Raw genomic sequence first — 14,364 nt, 5'->3', positions numbered from 1 at the left:
ATACTTAAAATAAAGAAAATAAAACATTTTATTGTTGCAATAAATTCTGATTACAATAAAAACTGAACAATATATTTTTGTATTTTTTATATTCTCTTGTTACACTACTTTGTACATAAAATAATGTCTCATAGGTAAATATTTATGAACACTTCTCTTTTTTGTATTTGTCGTAGCCCAGCCATCCACCATCATAGTTGAGCAAGCTAAAAAATAAAATTCAATAAATAAAGCAATTCAGAGTAAAAAATGAAGAGAAAAATAATTAATTAATTACTTTGTATAACCAAGTTTTTCTAGGCACTGGTAAGCATCAGTGCTCCTTTTCCCGGAACGACAGGACACGATAATTTTTGTATCCAAATCCGGCTTTTTCTTTCCATATTTGCTTAAAAATTCATCAGGAGGCAGTTCCATAGCGGCTTTCACAGTTCCTACTAGAAAATTCATTCAATAAAGTAATTGTTTTTATAAAATTACAATGATAGGTCCTCACAAGGGATATTAACTCCACCAGGGATGATACCCGTTTCACTAATTTCGTTTGGCTCTCTCACATCAATTATTAAAGCATTGACCGAAGGGTCGGACATTTTTTCAGCAAGAGCAAGCAGCTCTTCAATTGCAACTGTCTTCGTTTTTTGTCCTTCTGCCATTGCTAAGAAACAAAGAAGTAAATCAGATGAGGAGAATTAAGACAATTCATTGGTACTAAAAAAATGTTAAGGGCTATAATTTTATTGGTGTCTTTTTACTTTTAAAATTATTATACAAATATAATTTTATATACACAAAATTTGAAATAAAATTTTTTATTCGGAATTTCGAAGACTGGGTTTGAATCCCATCTGTAACATTGACTTTTTATATAAAATTTCAATGAAACTCCTTCTCATTTTATTTTGGCTGTTGTTGATTCGTGTGAGGGAGGCAGGTATTGAACTTCTTTTTTTACTTTTTATTGGTATCTAATTCATTAGGATCTTTCCGCTATGCCTTACAGCAGCACAGAGGTTATAGCTAACAGAGGACTTTATACACATTAATTGTTTAATTATGGTGTCCAATAAACAAAATTAGGGAATTAAATTTTTTTATTTTGTTATTTTTCAAATCCCTTAATATATAATATAAATAAATTTTTATATTATAAGTAAATAATGAAACTACTTTTCAGTAATAAAAACAATAATTTCTAATAAATTTTAATGCAATTTATAATAAAAATAAAAATAGTAGGGAAAGTAAATAATACAGAATTGGTAATGTGGCTATTTTGCGTAGTTTGCAGCACCTGTGGAGTTTGTCCACCTCTCATTTTGATTTTTGTAGACCTATTCTGAAATGGAGGATGAGATTCAAGGCCTACATACAGTCTTGTAGATTCTCCTCTGGCTGGTTTGGTTTTTCATTACCTAGGCCTCCTTTGTGGCTTGGCACCCAAGGCTGTTTCCATAGGTTTTGCAGATTTTGATGCATTCAAGACTACTTTAGTGTGACCTTTTTATGTGCTAGTGCTTTTAAGGCTCCTCAGATGTCTGGTCTTATAAGAAATTTTTTATGAACTTATTAATTCTTCATCAACTCACTGAGAGTATTCTTATCTTCAATTTTGCAAACTAAATGCAATTTTGTCAAACAAAATTAAACAAACACTGTGTATAATAATAATCAGCAAGTGACAAAACTTTAAAAGTCAAGTTTTATGTGAAATTTAAAAAAAAACTTTTTCAACATTTTTTCCCCAAGTAGCTAATCTGCATCGACAACCTACCACTCCTATCAAATTTCTTTCATAATCCATATTAAAAAAATATCATCATGTTGACAATATTTTCAAACAAAAATTTACTGCTAGAGCAATAATCAATAATCAATACAAATGCCAGAAGTAAGAAATGATTTATTCACTGTTTGATGGGTCAAAACGCAGTCGCAATAGCCTATTGATCTTTTGTTTTATGAAGAATTGATAATGTCGTCAACCATTTACCATTTGTAACATGTTCTTAATGCTTTTGTATCTTATTACTCTTTTTTATTCATTTATTTATTATTATTATTATTTTTTTTAGGAAGCGTTTACTAAATCAGGCCCAAAAAGTGACAGTAACAATTAGAGGCCCTTTCCCCTAACACAATCACTAAGAAAAATTTTGGGAAAATGTTTTGAAAAAAGAATGTTGATTTTGTTTCAGATAACAAAATAATTGCCCCAAATCAATATGGATTTCAATCATGTAAGTCTGCAAAAGATGCACTCTTTGAGGCTCTTGACAATAAAAATAAAGTTATCGGATTATTCTTGGATATCTCAAAGACATTTGATTCTGTAGATCATGCAGTATTGCTTGAAAAACTTTTCTGTATTGGTATCAAAGGTTTAGTTTATAATTTCATTAAATCTTATTTGTTAAATAGGACTAAAAAAAGCCAAACTTTTAGCAATCCCATTTATATTAATTATGATGTACATACGGGATCTTAGTTTGGGGTTACAAAATTTTTAATTTTGCCAAAAATGCTCAAAAATTCTTTAATAAAAATATTGCTAAATAAACAGAACGTACAACAAAAAAAACTTAACATTGATTTTAAATTGTTAAAAGTAAGAAAATATTTTTAATGTATTCATGTCTTCGTATTAATAAAAATAAATTTTTGCCCATTATGGATTTCTGTTACACTACAAGAACAAACCAGTTAATAAAATTTATTGTTCCTAAAGTAAACACTTCATGCGTTATAACAATGCATATAATGTAAGATTAAGATTCATATATAAAAACAAATTTAATATAAATCCCTTTCCCTCTTATGAACAATAAAAAACATAATAAACTAATTGTTTAAAAAATTACATAAAATAGTGAAATAAATTGAATTTATACTGCAACCACTTTTTTTAAATTTATTTATTATTATTATTTTTTTTTTAAAACGAGGGTTTGCAACAGCAGAGGTCATATCAACCCTCAAGGTGCTGATGTTTTTGAAAAAAAAAAAATCCCATTTGTAAGTATGTCGGGTTCGAATAAAGGGACACTGGGTTCGAACCTGGGACTTTCACCTTACAGTGATGAGCGCCGTGTCAACGCCTAAACCATTGCGGCCACCGACGTCTCTGTCAACCATTAAGTTGTATAATTTTTTTTTTTTTGCAATGTATAAAACTATTTGTGAGCTTAACTCTTGCTCTCAAGCACAAATTAAACTTATGAGAGCAGGCTGTTAATTTTACATTATTTTGTTCTATGTATGTAGTATAATGAATTCAATAAAGCATAATTCATTTTTCATAAAAATAAATTCATTTTTATCTTTTTTTCGTTTATGCGTAAAAATAAAATTAATACAATTTTGTACATAATAGAAGAAAATAGTACATTAATTGAAGGTTAAAAATAAGCATTTTTTCCTGATAATAGATCAGGGTTTTTTAAATTTATTATTTTTATTTATTTGTTATTTCAATTGCAAGTATTTATCAAGTAAATATTTTCTAATGCTGAGTGTATCGTTCGAGCCACTTGTATGAGAAGTTGCTAGTGACAACACTACTTAAAGTTAAAATAAGTTATTAAGACATTTAAAATGCTTACATCTTGTTGGAAGAAAAACTGAGGAATAAACACTAGGTTTTATTACACTACTTTTCATTGCCACCCTAGGAACTGCTAAATTTGAAATTTTTTTAGGAAAAGATAGTAAAACAATAGTTTTCACGGTCTTTACAAACGACATTGTTAATCTTTTAAATGACAACGGTAAACAGTTAAGTTGGAAACGAGCGTTACCTTCTTGTCGTATTGTTGTATTGGTTTTTGAAATGTGGATTGTCGAGTCTCGACGTTGAACTGGCGTGCTACTGCGTTGACGTGTGACTCCGATATCACGTCCTACCCCCACAATAACCGCTTTCGAAAGTCCACGCATAATTTATGCTATTAAAGTTAGCCGCCAACTGGAAAAATCTAGAGTACTATTAGATAGTTTTGAGACAACCTAAATAATCTTAAATACTATTCATTCTAACTCAAGAATATCATGTTAGAACTTCTTGAAAACACCTAAAAGTGGCAGCATTACATTAAAAACATTCAGACTATAAAAGCTCAATGAAAATAATATAATTATCAGAAGTTTTGTAAAACTGTTAACTCTGACAAATCGTTAACTAAAGTGGTTTTCTTAACAACTCTCATACAAACCAAACAAACTTAAAATGCCTAAATAGTTTTTTAGTATGTAATTGATCAAATAAACTGGATTTTAAGTGAACATATCACATTTAACAAGATATTGGAGACTACGTGAAAATATATAAATTTTATCTTATTGATTTCACACCTTCATTGATAATGCTCAGTATGAGTCAAATCATTTTTGTTAGTTTGATTCATTTTAATTTAAATTATATTAAATAAAATTTACATTGAATCAATTACATTAATCCTTTGGTGAGCGGCTTTCAGATGATGATACCATACTGCTCACAGGTATAGATCCCTTGACTCTTTCACTACTGATGGAAAACGCCATGGGATTGCTTTAAAGGTGGTGTTGTGACAAAGGTTTATCAATTAATCCTGCTAAACTAGAATTGTTAATGTTTAGCAGGAGAAGAACATTCGGTAATTTTAAAAACCCTAAATTTCAGGGCATAGAATTAAAGTTAGTGGATTCCATCAAATTCCTTCGTGTGACACTTGATAGGAAACTTGATTGGAAAGGTCATATGAATAACATATACAGGAAAGGCACAATATCAATGTTGCAATGTAGGAGAATTGTCGGTAAAACATGGGGCATCAAACCATGGGTAGCCAAATGGCTATGTACTGCAATTATTCTACTTAGATTATTTTTCGCAGCTTTAGTGTGGTGGAAAGGTCTAGAAAATAAAGGGAATAGTAATAAATTAAGGTCATTTCAAAGTCTGTTTGATGATGACAGGAGAATTTTCAACTACACTCACTCTAGCACTTGAAATCATAACCAATACCACACCCCTTCACACAGAGCACTAATTAGCTGCTACAGATTAATTAGCGAGGGCAGCTGGAATCATAAGTGCAACAACATAGGTCCCTCGAAAATCTCACAACTATTGAGTAAGGTTAACGGTCAATTATTAAGCGTTAGTGATAAAAAGATTAAAACTCCTTCGGGGAAAAAGCACTTTCAGGTAGTCACCCCTTGTGATTATAATTATGGTCTGGATGATGACCATCGTAACATAGACTGCTACACAGATGGATCATTTATCAAAGGAAGAGGGAGTGGTGCAGGAATCTACATACCAAAATTAGGAATCAACATCTCCTCCCCTCTTGGCAATAACACCTCCGTTTTTCAGGCGGAAATCTGGGCCATCAATGTATGTTGTAGAACACTTATGGAAAATAAAATTAAGGGAAAAGATATTAAAATCTTTTCTGACAGGATCCCTTTTGCCGCTTCTGCGAAAGAAAAGAAGAAACTGCAAGGCACTACCTTGCAGAGTGTGATAGATATGCTAGGTCTAGATTTGAAATCTTTGAAGGAGAGGACATCACCAAATCACTCCCCGAGATAGAATGGTCCAAAATCTTGGGGTTTGTGAACAATTCCAAGAGATTTATGCAGAACACATGAGCCGACCAAGTCCCGAACCTTTTAGGGATGGGGTACGAGTCTACCCAGGCATTTAACCCCTTGGGTCTTGGTCGCCCACCCTGCATAATATGTATATATTGGTGAGCGACTCGGCTCGGCTCAATCGAACGAATGAAAATGAGCATGAGTGCTAGGGTGCTCCGAGGGAGTGGAGTCTACTTGACTCTAGGCCCGTCAAGCCTTTTTGGCTAGGATGTCCGGTTGCCTGGCTTGACAGGTGGGCATCCACCCACCATTTCTGCTAGCTAAGTCCTATAGGAGTAGGTTTGAAATATATAACTATTGGGGTAGAATATTCAACAAGATCAATCCCTCTCGACTAATACAAATTAACAATGATTCACTTATTACACAATTCCTTTTACAAACAATGCAATTATTCATGATTTAATAATTAACCAATAATACATCTAAATAAATACCTCTATACACATGTCACCTTTCCGTGGAAATGTAAAATATAAAATTCTTTCCAGAAACAAAATAATATTTTTATTGATTTTCTTTAACAAACTCAAAACAAAATACACCTTTTTTTGTAAAATAAAATAAATTATATTTTTATTGATCTTCTTTAATAAACTCAAAACAAAATACACCTTTTTTTTTGTAAAATAAAATAAATTATATTTTTATTGATCTTCTTTAATAAACTCAAAACAAAATACACCTTTTTTTTTGTAAAATAAAATAAATTGAAATGAACAAATAAATTTAACTGGCGATCACTCAAAGGATATCCGGAATTAAAAGAAATGATCTTAAATACCTTGTGTTTTTAATTAGTTAAATTCACTAATTTCGTAGTCCGCTTGACCAATTAATACATTACAATTAATTAAGGTTTTTAATTGAGATGAAAAAAAGCCAATGGCACGAGCGGGATTCAAACCCACGATCTTCTGCTTGATACGCCGCTGCTCTACCACTTGAGCTATCGTGACCTCGATCCACTCGGACATCAACTTCCTATCTCAACCCCACCTTATGAGTTTTCCCTCCTTTTTGTTTTTAATTAGGTTGATCCTTCTCGGGCTCAGGAGAGTGAGATCCCTGTCCCCTCGAGCTCCTTTATGTTTATCTTTCTTTCATTTTCATTGGTACCAACCTTTTAAAATTCTTATTAATAATTTTTATCTATTTTAGTTTATATTATTTATTTAATTTTAATTAATTTTATTTTTTGGGACATCTGTTTGTAAGAGATGTTAGACACAAATTAACAACGCTCTTATTCCTATTACACAATTCCCAATTAACACGAAGCAATTTGTGAATGACTTCCCAACCTACTTATAACTAACAATTCATAGTTTTCACTGTAGTTTTAAATATTTAACAAAACTACTTAAAAATTAAACCTATACACAAATGAATACCTATCTACAAATGGATACCTCAAGCCTTCTAACAAATCCTTATTACTCGGCTTAATTATTGGGGAACGTATTATTAAAGATTAGGCTGCAGCCTCGAAATTGCCTGAGTACCCAGCTAAATAGAATGTTTAATCAATTAAATAATTAATTATGTGGTAATTGAAAAGTAACTTACACTTTTACACAACATAAAATACTTCAAGAGGAACACTTAAATTGAACCGTTTTTCTTGTTATTGCTTGTAAAATTATAATCATTATAAACATTACATTTCTTCATTAATCCAATTTAACTGATTATTTTAAAGAGTGGTTTGCCTGAATATTTTGCGAAAAACATGGCTCTAAGTAATATTTGAGAAGAGAATTATGTGAATAATTCCTACTCATTTCTAATATCAATATTTTATTTATTTTATCACTCTTGGTCTCATATAGTCGGTGTTGATAATAACAATTATTTTTATCAATTAAGTTACACTATTGTGCTGTTGAAAATTATTATTAGTTACAAGTTATAAAAACTTATAGTTAAAAAATAAAGTAATAAGTAATGATATTTTTTCAACTGACTTAGAGGCCAAATCCTTATACCTCAAATTCCACTCTAAATTATTTACATCATTACAATTTTGTTATCATCATTTATATCATGTTCTACTTTATTGAGGTTGAGGCATCATTGGCCTTGTGACCAGGCATTCTTTGGATTCATTTCATGCACTAAAAAAAAGAAAAAGGCAGGTTGGTTATCATCGGATGGCCTACATTCACAAGCACTTTGGTTCAGCTACCTTATCACCTTATTTGCTCAATTGGTGCTGTTATAGATAAATTGAATGAAAAGCTTATAAAATATAAAATATTTTTATTCAATCATATTATGCTTAAAATTCATTTAGGAGAAAAAATACTAATTTTAAATATAAACTTGCTAGTGCAAGAAATTCCTTTGCTTATTTATAATTGTTAATAATAAGAACTGTAATTAAGCTCTCAAATAATATTTTTATGTACAAATTATGATAGGAGCTCAGGGATTTGTAAGAAATTCAACGAAATTCAACAATAAAGACTTGGATTGGATTTGGACCTTGGTGAGATGGGTGAATTACCTCTCCACAAGTTTCAGGCCAATTATTGCTATATTTAGCAGAACAACTATTGCAAATTTTGTACAAAAATCAAATAACATATGTTAAAAATTAAAATATAATAATAATATGAAGATTTTATGTAACTACTTTTGAAAAATAATAGCTAATAAAACAATGATTGTCATCAATGAAAACAGGTTTGTTATTGAAGAAATGGCTTCTTTCATGGTCTTCATCAATTATTAGTTTATATTATCTGAATAATACATTTTCATATACATTATACCAGAGATTTCATAATCTCTGCACCTTGACCTCTGATGTCTTCTTAATCTTATCCTTTATCTGAATGTCTTGATTTCTTTCCACAACTTTTCTGTCAATCTTAGCTGTGTTTTTTATTGTTAAAGACCAAGTTAGGTTAGTAGGTTAAGAAAAAATACATATGGTTGTGCAAGGTTTTGTACAGGTTAGTGAGGTGGTGAATTTGAACTTCAATTTTCTGACCTTGGTCTGCCTATATGACAGACTAAAACAGTAGTGATAGGCAGACCAGGAAAAAAAATGGCCTAATTAAACATGAATTTTGTTAATACTTAACTATTTTTCTTGTGATAGGCTGGGTTGTATATTTTCTTTAGAACTTTAGTTTTGAACTAACATTTTGATTGTAACTATGATCTTATAAATCTAAACGTTGTACTCTGAAGCAAGAACTAGGTTTGATTGAGTTTTTCTCTAGAAATGATTAAATAACTTGATTTCAAGTCCTGAATTACTTTCCTATATAAGGTTCAATGCCCCAAAATAGAAAAATCATAATTTATCATTATTCAATGTCTCTCACTGCTCCACTAACTACCAGTTTCACTCTCCCGTCAATACAATTCAGCAAACAGGAAATACACTAAATGTAGATGTATTTAATATTATATCCATTTAAAAAAGAGTTAAAAAATAAATAAATTTTAGTATTATTGCAAATTAATTTATAAATATTTATGTAATATCATGTACATATATATTTTTATATTTTATACGTTTCCAATGGTAATATTTAATATTATTGTTTTAATTTATATACTATATATTATTATTTAATAATATTTAATATTATTTTATGTACAATTTTATAATTTTTGTATGTAAATTAGGCTATCAGCCTGTATAAGTAAATAAATAAATAATAGAAGCCAGTACTTTTTGTTTCTTGTGGTCTTTTTGGCCTGGTGACATATATCTTTCAACAATGTTAAAGACCTAATTTGATGAAGCTTTTGTTTGGGAAAGAGTTTTTCTCTATATTATTTAAATACTTAAAAATAATTGAAGAAATAATTATTTCGATTTTATTTTTTTAATTTATTATTATTATTATTAATTTTTAAGGGCGTTTTAACGGCTAAGGTCATTTCACGCCCTAACATCCCAAACCTTCTATCTTAGTTTAGCTATATCCCTTCTGAGTGCTATAAAGCTCTGACTCCAAACATTCACTCATAAACTAATTTATCCTATTGCCATCCAAGCTTTAATTTATCCTCTTAAAATTCTTAATTTGGAAGGCCAAATGTATGCAAAAATCACATTTTAAATTACATATAAAATTTATTTATTTAAAAATTTTTAAAATTAGAATTCTGAATTTTTGTTCCATAATTTAAACATTTCCTATAGGCTTGTATGGCTAATAATAATAATAATAATAATAGAGTCAGACTAGCAACAGTCTCAGCATGAGTATAGGCTCATCCTTATCATTTTATTCTTCCATTCAAATATGATAAATACAACGCAACAGCAGAGGTTATCTCAACCCTTGGGATGCCGCTGTTTAAAAAACAAAACAAAACCATTTGTAAGTATGTCGGGTTCGAATGCAGAGACACTGGGTTCGAACCTGGGACCTTTACCTTACAGTGATGAGCGCCGTGTCAACACCTAAACTGTTGCGACCACCGGCGCCCCCGATAGGCCTATTGTGCAATTTATTTCATAATAGTTGATAAAAGCAATAAAAATAATAGTTATTGCTTAAAATTAATATTTAAAATTGATATATTGTTTAATTTTCTGTAATAAATCACAGAAATGTTATGATTTTTCAAACTTTGTAGTGCACATTACAGATGAATATGAGCTATGTAGTGATATTTGTTAACAAAATAATTTTTATTTTCTACTGTTTAATATGAATTATGTATTTTTTTTTACCACGGTTAGAAAACATTAGTGGAATATATAATTTTTGGTGTACCACACTTGAAATTTAAATAACTAACCCTTATATAATTAATGAGATGTCCTCCTGTGGTCAGTGAGGTGAATCTATAATTTGATCATCACTGATCAATTGGTCTGCTATCCGTGCTGGTTGGTCTGTCAGAGCTTTTTCGGCATTTTGCTATCTTCAATGTCTGTGAAATGGGGTGTGTGTGTCAGCATTGTCGTTTTGTGTTTGTTACACACTAAAGATGGCAAAATGCTATGTCAGACAGACCAACATGTGAGAAAAAGCTGACCAAAAGAATTGGTAACAACCAAATTACAGTCTCATATAATTACTACTAATATTTTTGTAATTTGAGAACTTTGAAATGTGAACTAGTGTCATAATCTTGTTAAAAAAATTAAGAGCAGTTTGCATTAAATGGGGTCATCACTGGTTGTTTTGACAATAAGAGGCTTCATTTAAATTGGTTTACATTTAAATTTAAATATACACGTTTTAGTAAGCTAAAAGCTTTTATTTATAAGAAAAGTAAAAGTTTAGTTTTTTAAACATAATTGTACATGTATAACTTTTACAGATGTCAAAACATATTTAAAGTTAAGGGACTCTTCTATCCTAGTTGTCTGGGTTTTCACGTACATTTATATTTTGGAGCATGTATTCTCGTCAAAAATTTATCAATTTGAAATAAAACGAATAAAATTTTTTAAGTCTTAAATAATCTTTTTCTGTACACCAATGATGTTCTATTGAAGTGAACTTACATATTCCAATTGAAATAAGTTGATGAAAGAATATTTATAAAAATTATGATCTGTTAAAAATTTGCGACTGAAAAAAAAATCCAATCATTCGTTTGTAAGCAACTGGAAATAAAATCAAAGAAAACTCACAGTTGATGAATAAATCAAATTATATTTATCAAGTTGGCATTGAATTTTAACATTAATAAAAAATACAATTCAAAACAATCCAAAACATCAACAATTTCGAGATTTCGGTTATTGTACTGTGCTGTGTTTATTTAAATTCAAAGCTCGAATTGTAGTGCAATGTTCAAAGACAGCTACCAAAACGGACTTTTGTCTATATTTTATAGCTGCGGGAGTAAGCCTTTAGCCCTCTGGTCAAAAAACGTAAGCTCAAACTTTTTCTCTTTGTTCAAATAGTTTGATATTCTTACTTTCAATAAATCAACGAGCCCGGTTGTAAAGGGCGAAAAAACATTAACCGCCCCGTTGTCCCCTCGGGAGATCCAGTGTTATGAAGGGCTCATGCTTTTCAATGAAAGAGCAGGTGTTTTTTCTTACCCAAGTGTTCAGAATCTCTGATAACACATAACTTAAGTCGGGGACCTTTTGAAAATTGCACGGTCCAAGCCGGTGACAAACGGTTTAGTGGCTGGGGAAAAGGTCAATTTTTATGTTCTTTCATCAGCACCGAATTCTGTTTGTCACAGGTGAAAAATGGTTACGTGAAGAGGATAACGGATGAACATGTCAAGTCTCTCGTTTTGGAAATAATGGGCAACAACGTCGTCTCGACGTACATCGCCTGCCCTTCCGACATGAACTCCTCCTTGGGGATCAAACTTCCCTTCCTTGTCCTCATTGTCAAGAATTTAAAGAAATATTTCACATTCGAAATCCAGGTAAAGATTTCCTACATAGTTATATAAAACAACGCAAACAATTAATTTTGGTAGTTACTAAGATTCTTTTAAATAAGGAAATCGCTTCGGAAAAAAGTTTAAATTTCACTGATACAAAATCAAACGTTAAGAACAAACTATACAAATATTCACATATCTGTTTTTTTTAATCATTTTTATACGTTAGTATTTATAAAACCATTTTTCTGCCCTATTGTTCTAATTAGAAAACTATTTACAAGACAGATAAATAAATATTTTCAACAAGTAGAATTCAGGCAAAAGTTAAATATGTCTTCACAACAAAGTACGAATTTTACTGAAGTTTTATCAATCAAAAGTATAAATGTGCAAAAGTCGTCAAACACATGTCTTACTGACTTAAAACTTCTAACGTAATGGGTATTCATAAATTTGGTCAGTTTGGTCACACCAGTTTTTAACATGAGCCTGAATTCTTCAACATAGAAAATCTGGAGTAAATAAACGTACAATTACTACAGCAATGCTAAAACTGTTAAAAGTTCGAGGAATTAGAAAAACTAATTGAAATTTGATTGTTTTATTTTCAATTCATAAACTTTTTTTACATCGTTACAAATATAGATTCAGTGTTAACAAAGTATACACAAAAATGTAAATTCAGAGGGTTCAATCTGCTTCCCTAGCTATTTGAATTTGATGCTGAGAGATGGGTTAATCACGTGACATGTTATGGACTGAGTTTTTCAAATAGGCACAAACCTCATTTTAAACATGCTATTTTTTTAATTAAAAGAATGACCGACAATTGGTTTTTCTTGGATGAAAGGACTTCAAATTGTGAAGTTCACAAGGTCTTTCCTTTAGAAGCAAGCATTTATCGAAATTAATTTAGACCACAAGAGTATTCGTCGGTCATTCTATTAGTTAAATCCCTAATATTGTTAAGTTAATGTATTGAGCTCAGAGGAAGATATTGATTTCATGGCTTGGCTTTTCTTTGACGGTTTCAGAGCCCAATTATACAAAAATTTTGAAAACCTTAGCCCACTGAATTTTCACGAACAGGTGGTGGATATTTGAAATATTAAAAAAACAAAACAAAAAAACAACAGCCAAGTCCTGAATGGTACTGATTCAAATATCCAACACTGAGTTTCATCCATTAACTAACAATTTTTCCAAAAGGGTTAATTTTGGTGGGCTGCCAGGATCGAAATCTTCCGCTGTGCTTAACAGCCACCGAATGTTGAGAGCATCCGTTCCTTCCGCAGATCTTGGATGACCGCAATATGAAGAGGAGGTTGAGAATAAGCAATTACCAGTCCTCGACCAAGATTCGACCTTTCGACTGCACAATGCCGATCGGCCTCAACGAAGGCTGGAACCAGGTGTACTTCAACCTTTCGGACTTCACGCGGCGTGCTTACGGCACTTCTTTCGTCGAATGCCGTCGGGTTCAGGTCCACGCTAACTGCCGGCTGAGAAGGGTCTACTTTTCGGATAAATTGTACAACAACGACGATTTACCTAAAGAATACAGGCTTTTCCTTCCCGTGGCATAGATCGATCCTTAGCCTTCCCTAACCGGGCTTTCCCTAACCGTTCTCCGTTCTTTTGTGAATTACGTTCTTACAGCAGTAATTTCGGTATCTAAGTGATTTGTCAAATACGTGTTCCATAATTAAAGTGTAGAAGTTATAGTTGTTCGCACTCTGTGTTTTAAATCTTATCGCCATTATCAGTTTTATATTTTTAATATATTTGTACAAAAATGTATGCGCCATAACCCATAATTCCCACCACTTTTTCTTGTACATTACATTCAACCTCGAGGAAAAACGTTTCTTTTTCAAATTTCAAACCTTGGTTGCAAAATGTCTTTTTATCAATAAATAAGTCATTGACTTGAAAAGATAGTACGTATTTACAGGTGAAACTCCACCACTTGGCAAATTTTATTTGTGTTATCTTTTTGCCCAATACCGTTAATCAATAGATAAAATTGGTATTTAAAACTGATTTAATTGATTTTGAAACTCAGTATCAATAATCCGCCCATATGAAACACTTCTAAATTTAATCTTTACTTAGAATTTTTTTACTTATCAATCAATCACTGCTGACGGATGATAGAACATCGTTAAAATGCTAAAATATCGGAAATGCTAATTTTTTATCGCGCAATTTATTTTAATTGAGATGAAAAAAAAAATTGTAGCTGACAATCGTTAATAAAAAGTATCGGTAAATTGACTTGGCAAGTATCTGGACCAAATTTAACAAATTAGGCCAATATTTGGGTGTTTGTGAAAACTAATAAAAAAAATTAAACCCGTGGGATTTTTCGTTTAAAATGTTGAC

General features: G+C 31.0%; 2 protein-coding genes across 3 annotated transcripts; one reads left to right on the top strand and one right to left on the bottom strand.

Moving 5' to 3' along the window:
• Window positions 1-74: 74 nt before the first annotated feature.
• Window positions 75-3,971, bottom strand: LOC106660824 (putative thiosulfate sulfurtransferase, mitochondrial). Of its 2 annotated transcripts, none has more exons than XM_014383786.2 (4): window positions 3,603-3,805; window positions 497-658; window positions 278-437; window positions 75-206 (listed from the first exon to the last, which is right to left on the bottom strand). In XM_014383786.2, the coding sequence occupies exons 1-4, from the start codon at window positions 3,742-3,744 to the stop codon at window positions 143-145; spliced, it is 528 nt and encodes a 175-aa protein (XP_014239272.1). In that variant the 5' UTR covers window positions 3,745-3,805; the 3' UTR covers window positions 75-142. The 2 variants fall into 2 exon arrangements, with proteins under 2 accessions (XP_014239272.1, XP_014239273.1); XM_014383787.2 differs by having other exon boundaries at window positions 77-206; window positions 3,798-3,971.
• A 7,307-nt stretch (window positions 3,972-11,278) lies between these two features.
• Window positions 11,279-13,713, top strand: LOC106660929 (cilia- and flagella-associated protein 20-like). Its single transcript, XM_014383990.2, has 3 exons — window positions 11,279-11,503; window positions 11,827-12,018; window positions 13,275-13,713. The coding sequence occupies exons 1-3, from the start codon at window positions 11,420-11,422 to the stop codon at window positions 13,563-13,565; spliced, it is 567 nt and encodes a 188-aa protein (XP_014239476.1). The 5' UTR covers window positions 11,279-11,419; the 3' UTR covers window positions 13,566-13,713.
• Window positions 13,714-14,364: the final 651 nt, after the last annotated feature.

The sequence above is a fragment of the Cimex lectularius genome, unplaced genomic scaffold, assembly GCF_000648675.2.
Source record: "Cimex lectularius strain Harlan isolate CLEC.00 unplaced genomic scaffold, Clec_2.1 scaffold61, whole genome shotgun sequence".
Lineage (NCBI taxonomy): Eukaryota > Metazoa > Arthropoda > Insecta > Hemiptera > Cimicidae > Cimex > Cimex lectularius.
The sequence above is the reverse complement of the archived record's forward strand: the minus strand, read 5'-3'. Positions and strand labels throughout refer to the sequence as shown.

Coding starts and splice junctions, on each gene's coding strand:
- LOC106660824 (XM_014383786.2), bottom strand. CDS start 3,744: ATGTCGTTTGTAAAGACCGTGAAAACTATTGTTTTACTATCTTTTCCT. Junction 659..3,602: donor AGTTTTTCTTCCAACAAGAT/GTAAGCATTTTA, acceptor TTTGTTTCTTAG/CAATGGCAGAAGGACAAAAA. Junction 207..277: donor GAAAAACTTGGTTATACAAA/GTAATTAATTAA, acceptor TTTATTTTTTAG/CTTGCTCAACTATGATGGTG.
- LOC106660929 (XM_014383990.2), top strand. CDS start 11,420: ATGTTCAAAGACAGCTACCAAAACGGACTTTTGTCTATATTTTATAGC. Junction 11,504..11,826: donor TAGCCCTCTGGTCAAAAAAC/GTAAGCTCAAAC, acceptor TGTTTGTCACAG/GTGAAAAATGGTTACGTGAA. Junction 12,019..13,274: donor ATTTCACATTCGAAATCCAG/GTAAAGATTTCC, acceptor TTCCTTCCGCAG/ATCTTGGATGACCGCAATAT.